This window comes from Ursus americanus, chromosome 32, assembly GCF_024610735.1.
Source record: "Ursus americanus isolate L20-20 chromosome 32, mUrsAme1.1.p, whole genome shotgun sequence".
NCBI classification, from domain to species: Eukaryota; Metazoa; Chordata; class Mammalia; order Carnivora; family Ursidae; genus Ursus; species Ursus americanus.
In genome coordinates, this window is record NC_142158.1 from 33,928,645 (window position 1) to 33,948,484 (window position 19,840).

Consider the following 19,840-nt stretch of genomic DNA (forward strand, 5'->3'; position numbering starts at 1 on the left):
TCACTACATCTGTATCTTTGGGGTAAATACCCAGTAGTGCAATTGCTGGATCATAGGGTAGCTCAATTTTTAACTTTTTAAGGGACCTCCACACTGTTTTCCAAAGTGGCTATACCAACTTGTATTCCCACCAACAATGTAGGAGGGATCCCCTTTCTCCACATCCTCTCCAACATTTGTTGTTTCCTGCCTTGTCCATTTTTGCCATTCTAACTGGCGTAAGGTGGTATCTCAATGTGGTTTTGATTTGAATTTCCCTGATGGCTAATGATTTTGAACATTTTTTCAAAGAACTGGAGCAAACAGTCCTTAAATTAAATTTGTGTGGAACCAGAAAAGGCCCCGAATCGCCAAGGAACTGTTGAAAAGGAAAAGCAAAGCTGGGGGCATCACGTTGCCTGATTTCGAGCTGTACTACAAAGCTGTGATCACAAAGACAGCATGGTACTGGCACAAAAACAGACACATAGACCAATGGAACACAATGGAGAATCCAGAAATTGACCCTTGGCTCTTTGGGCAACTAATCTTTGACAAAGCGGGAAAAAGCATCCAGTGGAAAAAAGACAGTTTCTTCAATAAATGGTGCTGGGAAAATTGGGCAGCTATATGCAAAAGAATGAAACTTGACCACTCTCTCACACCATACATAAAGATAAACTCCAAATGGATGAAAGACCCCGATGTGAGACAGGAATCCATCAGAATCCTAGAGGAGAACATAGGCAGCAACCTCTTTGACATCGGCCACAGCAACTTTTTTCATGACACATCTCCAAAGGCAAGAGAAACAAAAGATAAAATGAACTTGTGGGACTTCATCAAGATCAAAAGCTTCTGCAAGCCAAGGAAACGTTAAAAAAACCTAAGAGGCAGCCCGCGGAATGGGAGAAGATATTTGCAAATGACACTACAGATAAAGGACTGGTGTCCAAGATCTACAAAGAACTTCTCAAACTCAGTACACGAGAAACAAATAATCAAATAAAAAAATGGGCAGAAGATATGAACAGACACTTTTCCAATGAGGACATACAAATGGCTAACAGACACATGAAAAAATTGACCCCAATACTTCTGATGACTGGAATCCTAGGCATTCAGGCCCGCCTTCCTGGAGGGCTGAGCTCCAACCCCTCGCTATTCCCCCACTAGCCACCAGGAGGCAGTAAGCAATAGCAGATGAAGCCTCTCCACTAAAACCTACCCCTGGTCCCCTCCCAACAACGCCCCTCCCATTTCAGCAGGAAGTGATGCTCCAAGTTGCGTGTGAGATGAAAGAAGAAATCAAAGCTTCCCCTGACGTTTCGGGTCTGGAAGCTGGGCTAATGGTGGAGTTTGGAACGAAAGTGCGTTTGAGGGGGAGTTGCAGAGTCCTGTTTGGGTGTGTTGAATGGGGAAAGACAGAGGGATGTATCTGAGTGGGGAGAGAAACAGATTGGAGCCCAGGTGAAGTTTCAATGTATTTGTACAGAAATAACACTTAGAAGCCATGAGAAGGGGTGGACTCTCTAAGATACAGTGAGAAATCTGTGTGAATGTTCCCAGCTAGAGGAATCCTTATTAATTTATCTGATGTGCCCCCTGTACAATACCACTTTTCCAGACAGGTTGCCGGGCTGTAATTGGGCCATGGTGGAGAGCTCTATGTCCCTGCTTCTAGAATCTGCACTCTGAAGTTAGCATCCCTAAATTTGAGAGGAGAGGGAGATTTGAGAAAGGGGATCATGAGTCTTTCTCTTCCTTAAGGATGCACAATCCCTGAAAAGGGGATGGGGGTGGGAAATACAGCTGAATAAATACTTTAAAATAAGTAAAATCTCTCCCAAGAGCTTAGATACCTTGGCGACAGAAACCATAAAAATGCATAGTTTATTCACATTTTATTATCTAGATTTATAAGGTACCAAGGACTCTGCAAATGCAACTATCTCAATGTCAAAAACAGTTATTTATTTTCACTCTTTTTCTCATTAACCGTTATGCATATTTTTCTACCTTCTGAAATTTATCAAATGTCTTATTACAACTTTCATATTTATTTTTATGCAGTATGAATTTAATTGTATTCCTTTTAGTATTAGCTGAAATTTGAGTTTCAGATTTTTATTAAAAATTTATTCTCGTTATTTCATGTGCAAAGATGTATATAAATCTAAGCTGATTTGGATGTGATAGTGCACTAGTATCTCATTAGATGGTTAATTGTTTATTTATAGACAGTACTGTTTTTCATTTGTCTTGCATTTTTATTACCCATGGCCTTGAGTCTACTACCCAACAGAGGTGACCTGGACAAGCTTCCCCAAACCACCAAGCAACAAGACCAATATGAGCTTCTTCCCATCTTTACTCCAAAGAGAAATTTTTCTTCTAGAAGTAACTTAGGACCAAAGCTCGTGGAGTATTTTAGTTCTTGTTCTTCATCTCAGGGCATTCATTTATGGGGACTGTTTTCCCAAAAGCCTGAAAGGCTTTTGAGGCATATAGAGGTATTTGCAGTTCTCCATTATAGCCAGGTAACCAGGCTTCTGCCTTTCCTATCTTTGCAAACAAAAAATCACATAGTGGCTAAAGAAATGTGAGTTGTATAGCCCTGCCATTCTGCACCTAATATAATGTGTGGCAGGGAGGTGATCCGGAGAGCTTGTGCAGGTCTTATACAAAATGGGGCAGCTTTTCAGGGCTTCTTCCCCACGTCCATGTCCTGAGGATTATTTTCAGATCACCTCATAAAAAAATAAAATCACCCACCAAGAAAATGATTTCCTAGGTGAGACCTAGAAGCAGTAGCATGGCCATTGGCCCCTCCCTGGAGCAGTGGTGAATGTGGCTAGCGCCAGCCAACAACAGAATGGTCATGTCTGCAGCAGTGTGCACTGTTGGCACCCAGCCCCTGGTGCAGAGCATGTTTCCAGAGAGGCAATGAGCTGGAGGTGAGCTGAGAGCTCCTGAGAGTCCCAGACATGGGGTCTTTCCCCTTTTTTATTTGTAGTTAGAACAAGTAGGAAGAATGAACTCTGATTTTCTTTGTATGAATGGAAATTCACTGTGGTTTTCTTTTCTTTAACCTTTAAAGATCTGTGCTTAAATATCATAATAAAAGCAGGTTTTCTTTACCCTCAAATGATGTTTTTCTGATTCTCCTGTGTTTTGAGGAGCATATAAATTTACATATATGTTCCCCTTTGTATGGGGAAAGGTGCCAGGAACTAGGTAAATAGTGATAATGGTAATTTACCATGCTTTTAACATAAGAAACAAATAATTAAATTTTCATGCCCTTTAAATATTGGAGAATTGCTCTCCTTTATATTTGAGGTTTAATAAAATCCAAGCCAATTGGCCTGAGTTCAACAAACATTTATTGAGAACTTATTTTCTAGCCAACTCAGGATACAGAGATACACAATCCTTGCCCTTGGAGTTCATCATGTATTAGGGAAAATAAATGAATGACAAATAATTATGTAATACAGTATGACAGACTCTAAAATCAGGCTTGTATGGAACACACACACACACGCATGCACACACACACACACATTGCTGTGAGAACAAAGACGAAGGAGCAATCAATTCCAGTTTAGGGATTAAAGTAAGCTAGGGAGAGAGACACCTCTGAGCTGTGCCTTAGTGGATAGGCAGGAGTTCTCAGGTGAGAGAAGGGGCAGGGAGGAGGGGACTGCAGCACTGGGGACAAGAAGGACAGTGCAAGGAAAGGGAAAGATAATGAGCAGTAAGTGTATACATATATTGAGTCACAAGTTGTACACCTTAAATATATACAATTGAAAAATATTAAAAATAAAATGCTCTGGCACAGTGAAAATAAAAGGCATAGATTAGGGCACATACATGAAGAAACAGTCCAAAGAGGGGCATGAAGATGTGAGAAGTGTGTACTGTGTACGAGGAACCGAGTCCAACACGCCTAGAGCATGGTGGGGAGGGGCTTCCAGAGAGGAGCAGCCAACCCGCAAGGCTGATGTACATGCAGAGACTGGCTTGGGGCACCATGAAGATGCTGGAAATTTCCAGATAGATGCTAGCAGTGATTTGGAAATAGGTCTTGGAAACCAAGAAGAGCTGGAGAGTGGCTTCAAGAGGAAATTATCTCTGAAGTTTGTAGATCAGCAGCTGGGCGAAGACACTGATATTCAAGGAGATGGGACAGACAGGGGCAAAGGGAGAATGAAAACAAGGAGTTGGGTGTTGCAATTGTTTGATTTGAGAAGCAGAGAGCCCTAGGAGTCAGTGGAAATGTGGATACAGTCAGAGGTTTCATGCTACCCAGACTCGCCTGGTGGTTTACAGCCCTCAGTTAGATGACCATGACAGTGACACCTGCATCTTCTCTAACATAGCGCTCTGCCCTCATTGTCTGCCTTCACTGTGTCTAATGCTAGCATGAGTTCAGGCAGTAATATAAATCACAGAAATGTACCTAAGAATTTTATATAATAGCATGTGGATCCTTGACTTTTGATGACTTCATTTTGTTGTCACATCAGCTATTTTCCTAGGTTTTTCCCTTAGAGTTATCAGTATCTTCCTTGGACTTTAGATGACTTTTAAAAACTGGGATAGCACCATACTTCAAAATTCAGGAATGAGTTGCAAGTGCCTTTTGTCCCATTTTACTGGAATGTTTTATTACCTATGTATATGCTCAATTTTGTGTGTACTTGATGCGTTCATCTTTCAACTTTTTAAGTAAATACCTAAAATACCAACATCTGAGTAGAGGTTGCTCACCAAAAAATAATAAAAAATAAATTTAAAATTCTCTATAAAATTATACAAAATCAATTTTCTTTTTTTTTTTTTTTAAAAAAAAAGACCTTATTTATTTATTTGAGAGAGAGAGGTGGGGGGAGAGGAGCAAAGGGAGAGGGACAAGCAGACTCCTTACTGGGTGTGGAGTTGATCTCACTACCCTAAGATCATGACTTACCCAAAATCAAAAGTTGGCTGCTTGGGGCGCCTGGGTGGCACAGCGGTTAAGCGTCTGCCTTCGGCTCAGGGCGTGATCCCGGCGTTATGGGATCGAGCCCCACATCAGGCTCCTCTGCTATGAGCCTGCTTCTTCCTCTCCCACTCCCCCTGCTTCTTCCTCTCCCACTCCCCCTGCTTCTTCCTCTCCCACTCCCCCTGCTTCTTCCTCTCCCACTCCCCCTGCTTGTGTTCCCCCTTTCGCTGGCTGTCTCTATCTCTGTCAGATAAATAAATAAAATCTTTTAAAAAAAAAGTTGGCTGCTTAGTGACTGAGTCACCAGGGCACCCCATACAAAATCGATTTCCATTTAATTTTATTAAAAATCAGCTTTTACCTTATTGGCCCTTATTGTGAAACTCATATGTTTAAAGATAATATGGAGTGGATACCCCAACTCTGGTTGGGTTACAAACATTTACCAGGACCCTCAATATCACTGTATCCAGTTGAAAGTCCAGTTTACAGAGCATAGTGGCAGATACATTTACTTTAATCATGACTTTTAGAAAGACGCAGTTTGGGTCCAGATGCAGTATTCTACCTGCTAACCAAATGAAAATGCTGAAGACAGATCATCTCCTCCATTCTTCAGTAGGTTTCCTAAATGAATTAAAGGCTAGCTGAATAGAATTCCCTCTGTGGAGACAAAATGTGGCTTTTTCATAAGCAAAGAAGCCTGGATAATTTTAGCGGTAGCTCCTTAGGACTCTGTTAGTGAGACAGTTTGCACAATTCACAGCTAGAGATGAAAAAGAGGTATAATCCTTTCTGTACGCTGTGAGGAAAGGTAGAAGGGGCCTTTCTGGTAGGGCACAAAGATTACTAGGGATTTGTAAGAGGTGTTTCAATGAATCTCAAACATTTGTCACTGATTCATCTCTGTTGAGTCCTTGGTGGGCTTTGCATCTGGGCGCTTATTTTTTTTCTATTTTTCAAAATTAAAATGGTCTTAATACTCTTCATTATAAAAAATCATACTTTCTCATTGAGAAAAACAAACAATACAGAAAATGGAAAGCAGAAAGTAATCACAGCAAATACTCATCATACAAAAATCCCACTCTCAAAATACCCTTCTAGATTTTTTTCTATGCTTATATGCACAATATTTACAACAAAAAATTAGATCCTGATATAGTTAGGTTTTTGTAACATGTTATTTTTTTAAGTATAGTTGACACACAATGTTACATTAGTTTGAGATGTACAACATAGTGATTTGACAACTCTATACATTATGCCATGCTCACCACAAGTGTAGCTACTATTTGTCACCATACAACACATTAAAATCCTATTAACTGGGGTGCCTGGGTGGCTCAGTCGTTAAGCATCTGCCTTTGGCTCAGGGTGTGATCCTGGCGTTCTGGGATCGAGCCCCACATCAGGCTCCTCCGCTTCTTCCTCTCCCACTCCCCCTGCTTGTGTTCCCTCTCTCACTGGCTGTCTCTCTCTCCATCAAATAAAATCTTAAAAAAAAATCCTATTGACTATATTCACGTGCTATACCTTTCATTCTTGTGACTTATTTATTCCATACCTGGAAGCCTGTGTCTCCCAGTCCCCTTCACCCATTTTGCCCACCCTCCCGCCCCCTCTGCTCTGACAACCACTAGTTTGTTCTCTGTTTTATGGGTCTGTTTCTGCACTTTTAAAAAAAATTTTAAGAAAAATTTTTTTAAAAATTCATTTGGTTTGCTTTTTAGATCCTACATATAAGTGAAATACGGTATTTTTCTTTCTCTGTCTGGCTTCTTTTGCTTAGCATAATGCCCTCTAGGTCCATCCATGTTGTTGCAAATGGCAGTATCTCATTCTTTTTTTATGGCTGAGTAATACTGTTAATTGCAACATTATTTACAACAGCCAAGATATAGAAGCAACCTAAATGACCATGATTGATGAATGGGTAAAGAAGATGTGGCATATATATACACAATGGAGTATTATTAAGCCATAAAACAAAATGTACCATGCTATTTCATTCAATAACTCAACTCAATAACCTCACCTTATCAATGAATACAGAGCTACATCACATTTTTACTGGCTGTATAGATATTTATAGAGCTTTACCAGGATTTATTATTACAAATACCATTATAAACAGTCTTGTATGTACATCTTTGGATACTTGTTATTTAAAAAAACTGATTTATTAAGTGTTAAATAAATATAAGAGTATTTGTAACATACGTATAAAATATAAAATGTTGCTCTTTTTGTACCATCATATATATATTTTGCTCCATCTTCCTTGTCTTTTCAATGAAGGGAACTCTAAAGGATATACTTCAGAAAGGATAATTATTGTGGTGGAAAGTTTGAGGTATAGAAAAGAATGTGTCAATGCGTGGGTAAATCTAAATAAGTATTATGACATAAAACAATAATTTTATTTCAATTGTGGGTTTATTTTAAAAAAGATAAAATTAAGATACTGAAATGCCAGGAGGGAGTGACTGTAGTTAAAGGTACCTATGAGTTTTTGATTGAGAAGAGGGTAAAGATGTTAATTTTATACTTAATTAAAAGTGGATGTTAAAATTTCTAGGGTAAAGAGTAAAAAAAAAAAAAATAGAAATAGTATATAACTTCCAAACTAGCACAGGAGTAAAATAACAGAAAAAACCCTCATATTCAGCAAGAAGTCAAAGGCAGGCAAACTTCTCAAAAGTTGAAAATAGAACAACCCTAACACCCAGAATTTGCAAATAATACTATGAGTATTTATCCAAAGGATACAAAAACAGTGATACGAAGGAGTGCATGCACCCCAATGTTTATAGCAGCAGTGTCCACAATAGCAAAATATGGAAAAAGCCTAGATGTCCATCAACAGATGAATGGATAAAGAATATGTAGGATAGATATACAATGAAATATTACTCAGCCATCAAAAAGAATGAAATCTTGCCATTTGCAATGACGTGGATGGAAATAGAGGTATTCTGCTAAGCAAAATAAGTCATTCAGAGAAAGACAAATACAGTATGATTTTAAGAAACAAAACAGCATCATAGGGGAAGGGAAGGAAAAATAAAATAAGATGAAAACAGAGAGGGAGGCAAACCGTAAGAGACTCTTAACTATAGGAAACAAACTGAGGGTTGCTGGAGGGGAGGTGGGTGGGGGGATGGGGTAATTGGGTGATGGGCATCAAGGAGGGTTCATGATGTAATGAGCACTGGGTGATATATCCTACAGATGAATCATTAAATTTTACCCCTGAAACTAATAACATACTATGTGTTAACTAAATTGAATTTAAATTTAAGAAATTTTTGCAAAGCTTTATTGACATAATTTCCCTATCATAAACTATGAATTCATTCATTTTAAGTGGTCAATTCAATAATATTTACTAAGTTTACAGACTTTTGTGACTATCACCACCATCTAATTTTAGAATTTTCATCACCCCTCAAAAAAATCCTTATATCCATTTGTGATCAATTCCCACTACCACCCCCAGCCTCAGGCAACCACTAATTTATTTTCTTTCTCTATAAATTTGCTTTTCTGGGCATTTTTTATAACTGAAATCGTATACTAGGTGGTCTTTTGTGAATGGATTCTTTTACTTAGTGTAATGTTTTAGAGGCTCACCCATGTTGTAAAATGTACCAGTACTTCATTGCTCTTATTGCCAAACAATATTCCAATATATGAATGTACCACATTTTGTTTATCCATTTAGAAGTTGATGAACATTTGAGTAGTTTCTGGTTTTTGCTGCTATGAACATTCATGTACAAGTCTTTGTGTAGATATGTCTTTTCATTTCTCTCGAATAGATAACTAGAACTGTAATTATTGGATCATATGATTATTCTTAACATTTTAAGAAATTGCCAGATTGTTTTCCAAAGTGGCTGCATCATTTTACAGTACCCTCCAACAATGTATGAGGGTTCAGGTTTCTCCACATTCTTACCAATGCTTGTTATTGTCTGTTTTTTATTATAATCATTCTTGTAGGTGTGAAGTGGTATTTCACTGCGGTTTTAATTTACATTTTTCTAATAAATGATGAGCATCTTTTCATGTGTTTATTGGCCATTAATATAGGTTTTTTTTGGTGAAATGTCTACTTAAATCTTTTGTCTTGCCTTCATTCTTGGAAGATAATTTTGCTTGATATACAATTCTTGATTTGTACTTATTTTATCCTAACATATGCAACACACTTTTCCATTTTCTTCTGGCTTCCATTGCTGCGGCTGAGGATTGACCATCAGTCTTATTGTCATTTCTTTCTAGATAACCTGTTCTTCTCTCTGGCTACCTTTAAGATATTTGCTTTGTTTCTGGTGTTTTACAGTCTCATTGTGAGATATCTACATTTGGATATCTGCATCTATTTATTTATTTGTTTGTTTGTTTGTTTGTTCATCCTACTTGGAAGGCACTGAGTTTCCTGAACTTGAGGTTTCAACTCTTTCAACAACTCCCAGTCATTATTTCATCCCTTATTATTTCTTTTTTATTCTCTCTCTTCCATCTTTCTGATGCTCTCCTGAGATGTATGTTAGAACTTATCACTCTATCCTCTATGTCTCTTAACGTCTCTTTCATACTTCCCATTTGTTTTCCTCTGTAACATTCTAGATAATGTCTTCAGATCTATTTTCCAGTTTCCTAATTCTTTGGCTGAATCTAATCTGCTGTTTGACTTATTGTTAGCTTTTATGGTAGGCAGAATAATGAACCCCCAAAGATATCCACATCCTAATCCCCAGAACATGTATATATGTTACCTTATGTGGCACAAAGGACTTTACAGATATTCTTAAGGGTAAGGACCTTGGGATGGGAATGTTATCCTCAATTATCAAAGTAGGTCCAACTTAATCACCTGAACTACTGGGAGATGGAGGCAGAAGCATGGGTCAGAGAGATAAAATGGAAGCAGGAGGAAAGATTCAAAGTGAGAGAGGGACTTGACCTGCCACTGTCATGACCCCCTTCCTACATCTTCAGAGATGACCCAAAGATGTAGGAAGGGGGTCATGAGCCGAAGAATGCAGATGGCCTTTAGAAGCTGGGAAGGGCTTGGACAGCTAGCAAGGAATTGGGGACCTCAGTAAGAAAGTAGATTCTGCCAACAACTCAAATGATCAAGGAAATGGATCTTCCCCAACAGCCTACAGAACAGAATTCAGCCTTGCTGACATTTTGATTTTAGCCCAGTGAGAACAATGCCAAACTTATTAACTATAGAACTGTAAGATAATAAATTTATGTTGTTTTAGGACATTTATTTTTTTTAAAGATTTTATTTAGAGAGAGAGGGTGTGGGGGGAGGGGCAGAGGGCGAGGGAGAGAAAGAATCTCAAGCAGACTCCACACTGAGTGTGGAGCCTGAAACAGGGCTCAATCCCACAATCCTGAGATCATGACCTGAGCTGAAATCGAGTCAGATGCTTAACTGACTGAGCTACCCAGGCACCCCAAAGACACTTATTTTGTGGTAATGTGTTATAGCAGCAATAAAAACTAATACAGGTTTTCAATTTTAATATATTTTTTTAATTTCCTAAAGTTCTATTTGGCTCTTTTTCAAATATACTTTCATGTTTAGAGTTTCCTGTTTCATATTTATATTTTCAATCATCCTTTTTTATTCTCAGATATAGTAAAAACATCTTCATGATATGCATCTGAAAAAATCATCTATGATCTTTGCAGGTCTGGTTCTGCTTTCTGTTGTTTCTACTGACTCTTGCTCAGAGTAAGAGCTCTTGCTTTGTCTCTTTATGAGTTTTTTAACTTTTGACTGTGAACTCATGTCTGTTGGAAATTAACTGTTGGATTCTTTCAGACCTGGTTGTAGGCACATTATTCCAGGAAAGGTGTGTGTTGGTTTGACCAGCTGGCACCTGAAACTTCCTGGAAACACCTTAAAATAAATTTCTAGCTTGAGGTTTTTAAAACCACATAGGCATCATAAATGAATGTTAATTAATGCAACAAACCTGGTGAATTAAGAATTCACAGGAAGAGGCAGTTCAAGATAGCAGTGCAAGAAGATCTTGAACTAAACTCCTCCCACAGACACACCAAATCTATAGCTACATATGGAACGATTCCTTCTGAAAACGACCTGAAAACTAACTGAGTAGCTGCTCTACAATGAAGTATAAAAGGGCTACATCAAGATGGGTTGGAGAGGCAGAGATGTCGTCTCACCTGAAACCTCAGCCCTGGCACGTGACACATAATTGGGGAAGATCTCATAAATACAGAGCTTCTCCTTGGGAAGCACAGGGATTGGGCCCCATCAGGTACTCTAACCCTTGGGACCTGCACCAAAGAGACAAACCCCCAAAATGTCTGGCTTTGAAAACCAGTGGGGCTTCTAGCTAGGTGACCCAAAGGACTGTAAGGAATTAAGATCCTGCTGTTACAGGGCTCCTGTGCAGACTCACTCACCCCTGAGACTCAGAGCAAAAGCAGCAGTCTGAAAGCACTTAGATCATATGTGAAGGAGATTCATTTGCTAATCTTAAGCCATCTGCTAGAGGGGTAGGGACATGTTGGGACTCTCACTAGGGATGGAGGCACTCATTGGCACCAGTCTTGTGTTCTTTCTCTGCCTTACTAGTGCTGGTGGGAGTGTCCCAACCCCAGTGGCTCCTGCGGCCCTGCTAAAGCCAGCAGATACATGCAGCCCATACAGGGACGTCCCTTGTATGCCTAGCCCTGGTCGCCACAGGACTGAAACAATTGGAGAAACAGTTCTTGACAGGTTGCTACCCCCAAGGTGTGGCATACACAGTGGACTAAAACACAACCCCAGTCTTCCAGTGAAAATGCTTATTTACATATTTGCTATCAACTTAAAATAGACTGTTATATTTATAAGCTGTTATATGTGAGCCTCATGGTAACAAAGCAAAAGTCTATAGTAGATATACAAAAGAGAATAGGAAAGGAATCTAACACTAGAGGAAGTCATCAAACCACAAGGTAAGAGCAGGAGAAGAGAAAAGGAAGAGAAAAGAACTAAAGAACAGTTAGAAAACAATTAACAAAATAGCAATGAGCACATACCTAGTAATAATTACTTCACATGTAAATGGGCTAAATTCTCCAATCAAAAACATAAAGTGGCTGAGTGGACTTTAAAAACAAAACCAAAAACAGAAGACCATGCTGCCTACAAGAGACTCACTTCAAATGTAAGGACATGCACAGACTGAAAGTGAAGGAATGAAAAATGTTTTATGCAAACAGAAACTGAGAAAACTTGGGTAGTTATGTCAGACAAAGTACACTTTTAAACAAAGACTGTAATAAAAGACAAAGATGGTTGTTAAATAATGATAAAGAGGTCAATTCAACAAGAAGATACAGCATTCGTAAATATTTGTGCACCCAACATAGGAGCACCTAACTATATAAAGCAAATACTAACAGACCAAAGGGGATAAATGGACAGCAATACAACAATAGAACAATAGTACGATATGATACAATACTAGTAGGGACTTCAATATCCTACTGACTCTCACATTGATGCACACACACCATCTTGTGTCCAGACCCAGCTACTTTAAGAAAAAAACTAAGTTTGTGCCTCTCAGAGCATCTGGTTGACCCAGAAGAGATCTAGAGAGTGAGAACAAGAGCAAGAGAGAGACGCAGCCAGATTACTCTCTTTTAAAGCATCCTGTTCTTTTCCTCCACACCATATCACAGTGGTATGGACAAATGCACCCCTCTTCCACTACATCGCGAGAGGCACCAAGGCAGGGATCTGTTTACCACCATATTGTGGCACCTAGCTCAGTGCCTCGTACATAGTAAATCTTTTTTGGATACGAGGATTTAAGGATGGGTGGCTGCATTTAGGCAAGTGGAGCACATGGATGCCAATAGATTACTCTGGAAATCATAAAACAAAAGTGGGAAAATGAGAAAACAAAACAGAAAATACCAAAGAAATTTTAATAATGGGTAATTCACAGAGGAAATATGAGAGATCCTTTTTGATCTAACTGTCATGTAATTATAGATGCTTATGACCGGTCTATACTGGGGGAGAATAAAGAGAGTTGTGTTCATTGTCCAACATGAGGTTCGTAGGCAAGCAAAATTGGATAGTACTGCTTTGGATTACCAAGGACGTTTGTGGCATCTCTTTCCCTGAAGACGGAAAGCCTTAATTTTCTGTGACTTTCTTGATGTTTTGTTAGGAGGCAGTAGAATGGATCTCTAGTTTTTTCATTCTTGTGGGTTGATGGTAAAGTTTCCTTCCCCCCCCCTCTTTTTTCTATCTGGCTTTAAGTGATCTTATCAGTTCATTTTAGCTTTGATAATTATCTCTGAACTTACATTTCCCTGCTACATTCTGAACAGTTCACTCTTTTATCAGGTATCAGAGTAATACTGCTTCTGCTGTTCTTGAAACAATCACCAACATTCAACCCAAAGAGAGTGGAGGGGGTGTGGGAGAGACCCGGGAAGCCATCGTTTATAGATTATCTGAAGATATGCTGAGCAAACTGCCTCCTGATTACATTCCTCATGAGGTAAGTGCACCCTTTGCCCCCTTATATGCACAGGGCTATCTTTCGGTTCCACAAAGCCTAGCATGGTCCTGGGACAGTAGGTTTCATTCCCTCCCTGCTCTACTCATTCCTGCTTCCTTTACCACTCTTTCTTTTAACCTTGTGGTCTTCTCTTCCTTGCCCCTTCTCAAGCATCTTGTAAACTATGATCTGCACTTTTCCTGACACCTTTCTCCATCCGCCTCCTACTCCATGTTCTCTTTCAATCACCTTTTCTCTACCCTTCTCCCACCTTTGGATTCCTCTGCCTTTGGATCCCCAGACATCTTATCCTTCTAGGCTGGAAACATCTCTCCACCTTTCTCACCCAAGCCTGCTTTGTCCATTCTTTAAACTCACCCCTGGTTTTTGTCTTCTGCTCCCCCACTTTAGTCTCTCAGTCCTCCCAGCCAAGAAAGCAAGCCATTTAAATGAATTCGCTCCCAGCGTGGATGGCAATAATTCTCTACTTCTTGAACCTCTCAGTTGTTTGCTTATTAACCTAAATCGGTTTTCTCAAAATATTTTTAACCACAAGACCCCTTTACAAAATGACTGAAGACCCCAAATAGCTTTTATTTATGTGGGTTATAACTACTAATATTTAAAATACTAGGAATTTAAACAGACACATTTCAAAAATCTGAATTAATCTATTGTAAAATAACAGTAATAAACCCCACTACATGTTAACACAAATAACATTTTTATTTTAAAAAATATGTTTTCCAAGACAAAAAAAGTTCATTGAGAATAGTGGGATTGTTTTACATTTTTGCAAATTTCTTTAACACCTTGTTTAACAGAAGGCAGGTAGATTTTCATATCTGCTTCTGCATTCGATCTGTTGTGATACTACATGTCACGTAGCTCTGGAAAACATCCCTGTGCACTCCTGAGAGAAGAAGAGTTAAAAAGTCAAATGATGCCTTAGTATTACATGAAAAACATTCAACTTTGTGGACCCCCTGAACGGATCTCAGGGCCTGCAGGTGTCCTAGGCCACACTTTGAGAACTGCTGATCTAAAAAAAAAAAAAAAAATCTTTCATTGTGGTAAAATTTCTGGGTGGTTGAAAGTTCTGTGAAAGTTCCTCCAAAGTGGCCTCCATCTTCATGCAAGAAGACAAGGTTGTGTCCTCTGGTCATCTAGGGCCTCCTCTCTCCTGTGTCAGCCTCCACTCCTCACTGCTGATGGTCAGAGAGTCCCAGATGGGGCTGAGTCAAGTGTAGCTGTTGAACCAAGAAGGGAGAGGCTAATGACCTAGTGCTGGAATAACTACGATCTTGTGTCTACCTTGACTTGCATCCTAGAGTCTGGGAAAAATGAACTTGTCAGCTGGGAGCTCTGAGGCTGTTTGAGCTACAGGCCTCCCACTGCAATGGGTACCCCTTGATAAGAAACATTTTCTTGCTTCTTAAAACAGTTTTTGCTTCTATTATGTAAATGGGCACCAAGGCATTTGGCTAAGATACTGAAATCCATTGCTTCACATAGAGATAATTATAGCGGGGGGGGGGTATTTTAAAAAATGGATACATAGTGTAAGTACATACTTCCAATGGTCCATTGTAAGTGATCTTCAGGAGACAGATGAGGCATAAAACCTGCCTTCAAATATTTTAAAACCTTCAAATATTTTAAAAGCATGTGAAGGTGAGATTAAACTCCCTCTGGTTGACTAGACCACAGGTTGGTATTACCAGAGGTGGTGTTCAGGATCTTGGGAATCTTGGGATAATTTGAGCTATCCAGGCTTGGTCAGGGCCACTTCCCCAAGTTCTCTGTTCTGGCAATATTCTAGCAGGGACTGAATGTGAGGAATGTTGCTGAGTGGTTTGCTAAACGGGAAGGAGTTTGTACTGAGGCATCTGAAACTGCTTCCTCTTCCAAGATCACTTACCTTTCAGTGTCCTTTATCTCATAGAGGAGAGACATGTGTTCTTGAAAATGTGGCTGTAAAGTGAATTTCGTAAGTTGAAATATAATTATACTATTGACTTCCATAGTAAAAACGGAGCCACATTACTCAAGAAGAGACTACCTGGTCCCAGAAACATAATGAAAATCCTATGTAAGACTGCAGCAAATCTTCCATCTTATTAATAGAAAGATAACTTTAGACTGGAACAATAACCATATTCAAAATAAAATCAGTACTAAGATTAGATTTTCAAGAGTTTAAGTTTTTCCTAAGCATGTCTCGATTGCGAAAGAAGTTTCTCGGCTTCAGAGGGGAGGGGGCTGGGGGACTGGGATAGGCCGGTGATGGGTATTAAGAAGGGCACGTATCGCATGGTGCACTGGGTGTTATATGCAAGTAATGAATCATGGAACTTTACATCAAAAACTAGGGATGTACTGTATAGTGACTGACATAATATATTAAATTATTATAAATTAAAAAAACAAAAAACCTTAAGTAGGGTAAGGTGATTTGTTTGGGGGCAGTTAGCATACTAAAAGATACCTGGGCTATTGACATGACATTGTAGCCAATACCTGGGCTTAATTTCCCACTTGTGGGGGTTGCAAAAGGATTTCCGTAATTTCCCTTTTCCTTCAGTGTGAATTTCTATAGGGTAGTCATGATTTAAAGGGGGTGATATATATGCTATTCAACCACTGGAGGCTGAAGGGCTCGAGATGAGAATGAGGTGGTAGAGCCTGCAAAAATATAAGTTCTAGAACCAGGAATTTAAGAGAATTCCTGAAGGTTGGTGTGGTGACTGGGTTAGGGACCTCTACCGGCATGTTTGACTGGGATTGCAATATAATTTGCTCTACCTGCCCAGATATTCTCAGCCGAGCTGTTCTGTTTTATATCACTGCTTCCCTGAGTTTGAGTTTCCCCTCTTCATCCCTCATTCATTAGAAGTGGCCCAGCTGCAGGAAAGCAGAAGTGTCCACTGCTGAGTGGGACACTTCAGCACCATGTTAGCAAACATGTTCTGGAAAATGAAACGGATGGTCCAGATGAGCCCGAGGCCCATCATCTCTAATATGCCATGACTCAAGAAGGGGCTGTGGGCATTTCCAGCAGAGAATCCTATAGTTTACTGGCTTTCTGGTGATTCTGTGGACTGGTACATGTCTCTCAATTCTCTCCCACTCCACGTGCCTATCCTTACCCCTCCTATACTGGCATCTCTTCGATTATGGCCCCCAGAAAGTTCAGATCTCCGTAGGAGTTCTTGCCAATATTCATAGTCAATCTTTTCTTGGGCACAGGTCACTAAATTCAAATATGTATATATATAGGCTTATTTTCCAATAATTATTATATTTTATTATTCACAGAACCAGATGCTTTTATATTGATCTCTTCAAAATGGCCAATAAATGATATACCAAAAGGAACAAGTGACAGGTGCTTAATGGCTCTCACACAAAGTCAAATATTTTCATTGATTAGATTAGGAAAGACTCTCTTTAGTCACCCTAACCAGGGCAACAATGGTCTTAGGAAGCTGCAACCAATCGTTCATTGGTTACTGCTCTGTAAAGATTTTGGCCATATTAACTTTCAGTGACATTTCTAATAATGACTCAGTAAGCATTATGAAAAAAATCATGCCAAACTGTACTCTTAGAAAGGTTAGATTGCTAAAGAATATTTAACTGACACTTAGCACTTAATCATTTGAAAGGGAAAAAAAGGTACAATTTTGTTTCAGCTTTTTAAAGTACATTTCCAATTATCAACTAAGTACAATCAGTAGGAAATAAAAACCATTTTAGTTGAACAGTAGTTTTTGAGGCCTGGAAAATGGGGAATTTAATGTCAAGTTTGGTTCTGCAAGAGATATTTTAGAATCCATTTGGTCTAGTAGAGATACATCCAGAGGAAGAAAAAGAATAAAGAAAGGAGAGGTCATTGGGAAGAGAAATGACAGATGATTTTTTAAAAAATTCCTTTCTTGTATTTTATGCTTTTTTTTTTTAAGGTGAAAGCTCGTTTGATAAAGATGGGACATCTTAATTCAATGAACATATTTCTTAGACAAGAAATTGACAGAATGCAAAAAGTCATCTCAATACTTCGCAGTAGTCTGAGTGATCTAAAATTGGCCATTGAAGGAACAATCATTATGAGTGAGGTGAGCTCTGATCTCAATTGTCATTTCCCTCTTTTGTTGGTTTGTCTCATTCTTTTTTTTATAATAACATTTTTTATTATATTATGTTAGTCACCATACACTACATCTCTAGTTTTTGATGTAAAGTTCCATGATTCATTACTTGCGTATAACACCCAGTGCACCATGCAATACGTGCCCTCCTTAATACCCATCACCAGCCTATCCCATTCCCCCACCCCCCCTCCCCTCTGAAGCCCTCAGTTTGTTTCCCAGAGTCCATAGTCTCTCGTGGTTCATTCCCCCTTCTCTTTAACCCCCTTTCTTCTTCCCTTTCTTCTCCTACCAATCTTCCTACTTCTTATGTTCCATAAATGAGTGAAACCATATGATAATTGTCTTTCTCTGCTTGACTTATTTCACTTAGCATTATCTCCTCCAGTGCCGTCCATGTTGTAGCAAATGTTGAGAACTCGTTCTTTCTGATAGCTGAGTAATATTCCATTGTATATATGGACCACATCTTCTTAATCCAGTCACCTGTTGAAGGGCATCTCAGCTCCTTCCTCGATTTAGCTATTGTGGACAATTCTGCTATGAACATTAGGGTGCATATGGCCCTTCTCTTCACTACATCTGCATCTTTGGGGTAAATACCCAGTAGTGCAATTGGTGAATCATAGGGTAGCTCAATTTTTAACTTTTTAAGGGACCTCCACACTGTTTTCCAAAGTGGCTGTACCAACTTGCATTCCCACCAACAATGTAGGAGGGATCCCCTTTCTCCACATCCTCTCCAACGTTTGTTGTTTCCTACCTTGTCAATTTTTGCCATTCTAACTGGCGTAAGGTGGTATCTCAATGTGGTTTTGATTTGAATTTCCCTGATGGCTAATGATTTTGAACATTTTTCATGTGTCTGTTAGCCATTTGTATGTCTTCATTGGAAAAGTGTCTGTTCATATCTTCTTCCCATTTTTTGATTTGTTTATTTGTTTCTTATGTATTGGGTTTGTCTCATTCTTATATTTTAACTTTCTCTTTTTCAGAATTTGAGAGATGCCCTGGACAACATGTATGATGCTCGCATACCTCAGATCTGGAAAAGAGTGTCCTGGGATTCATCCACACTGGGCTTCTGGTTTACTGAACTTCTGGAAAGAAATGCTCAGTTTTCTACTTGGATATTTGAAGGGAGGCCCAATGTATTTTGGATGACTGGTTTCTTTAATCCCCAAGGTATGTGCCCATAGGAGAGTGGGCAAAGTTGGAGGATGAGGGTAGTTGTGTAGTAGCACTGTGTGATAAATACATATTATAATACGACAATATAGACAACTTGCTAAGTGCTGGACACATACTTTCAAAGGCTGGAAACCACAGATGATCTTTCTGTATTTGTTTTACAAATTTAATCTGAAATTCATTCTACCGTTGCTTCCACAATAATGGAGGCAAACCCTCCATTTTTCTTCTCATCTGCTTCAGCAAGCCCACAGGCTTCAGACATGTGAAGTAGTAAAGTTTTGTTCAAATCTTAATTTTAAATTTTTATGAAAATGACAAACATGAAGCACCAAAATATGCAAAAATCGTTTCTAGATTTCAAAAAATTAGACTGATTTAAAAAATGATCATGTGGCAAAGCTTTTATTGAATGAACTTCTAGAGTCTGTCCCTCCTCAGTCCTCCCCACCCTGAGAAAGTGCTTTGTGATTCTGTTGCATTTCTTCCTTCACTCTAGAAATTTTTACTAAGTTACTGACCAGATGTCTATTGACATAATAATAAACTATATAAATTTGGTAAGCTCATAAAACCCACCATAGTTAGCATTTCGGATTTAGAAAATGTGGCGTTCATAAAGTTCTGAAACACAACAACTTTTTGTTTTACTACAATATGGACAGTTTTACTTCAAGTAATTCTTTCTTGTCAAGTTTTTATTTAAATTCCAGTTAGTTAACATACAGTGTAATATAGTTTCTGGTGTACAATATAGTGATTCATTGCTTCCACACGTCCCCTGATGCTCATCACAGCAAGGGCACTCCTTAATCGCCATCACCTCTATCACCCATCCCCTCAGCCCCCTCCCCTCTGGTAACCATCAGTTTGTTTTCCAGAGTGGCTGCACTGGTCTGCATTCCTACCAACAATGCAAGAGGATTCCCCGTTCTCCACATCCTTGCCAATACCTGTTGCTT

At 39.1% G+C, this 19,840-nt stretch overlaps 1 protein-coding gene across 1 annotated transcript in view; it reads left to right on the top strand.

Moving 5' to 3' along the window:
• DNAH8 (dynein axonemal heavy chain 8) overlaps positions 1–19,840 on the top strand; it is a 377,771-nt gene that overhangs the window by 335,634 nt on the left and 22,297 nt on the right. The window contains exons 88-90 of the mRNA XM_045786311.2: positions 13,380–13,536; positions 17,502–17,654; positions 18,683–18,872. Coding sequence (XP_045642267.2) covers positions 13,380–13,536; positions 17,502–17,654; positions 18,683–18,872 — 500 coding nt within the window. The remainder of the gene's footprint in view (positions 1–13,379; positions 13,537–17,501; positions 17,655–18,682; positions 18,873–19,840) is intronic.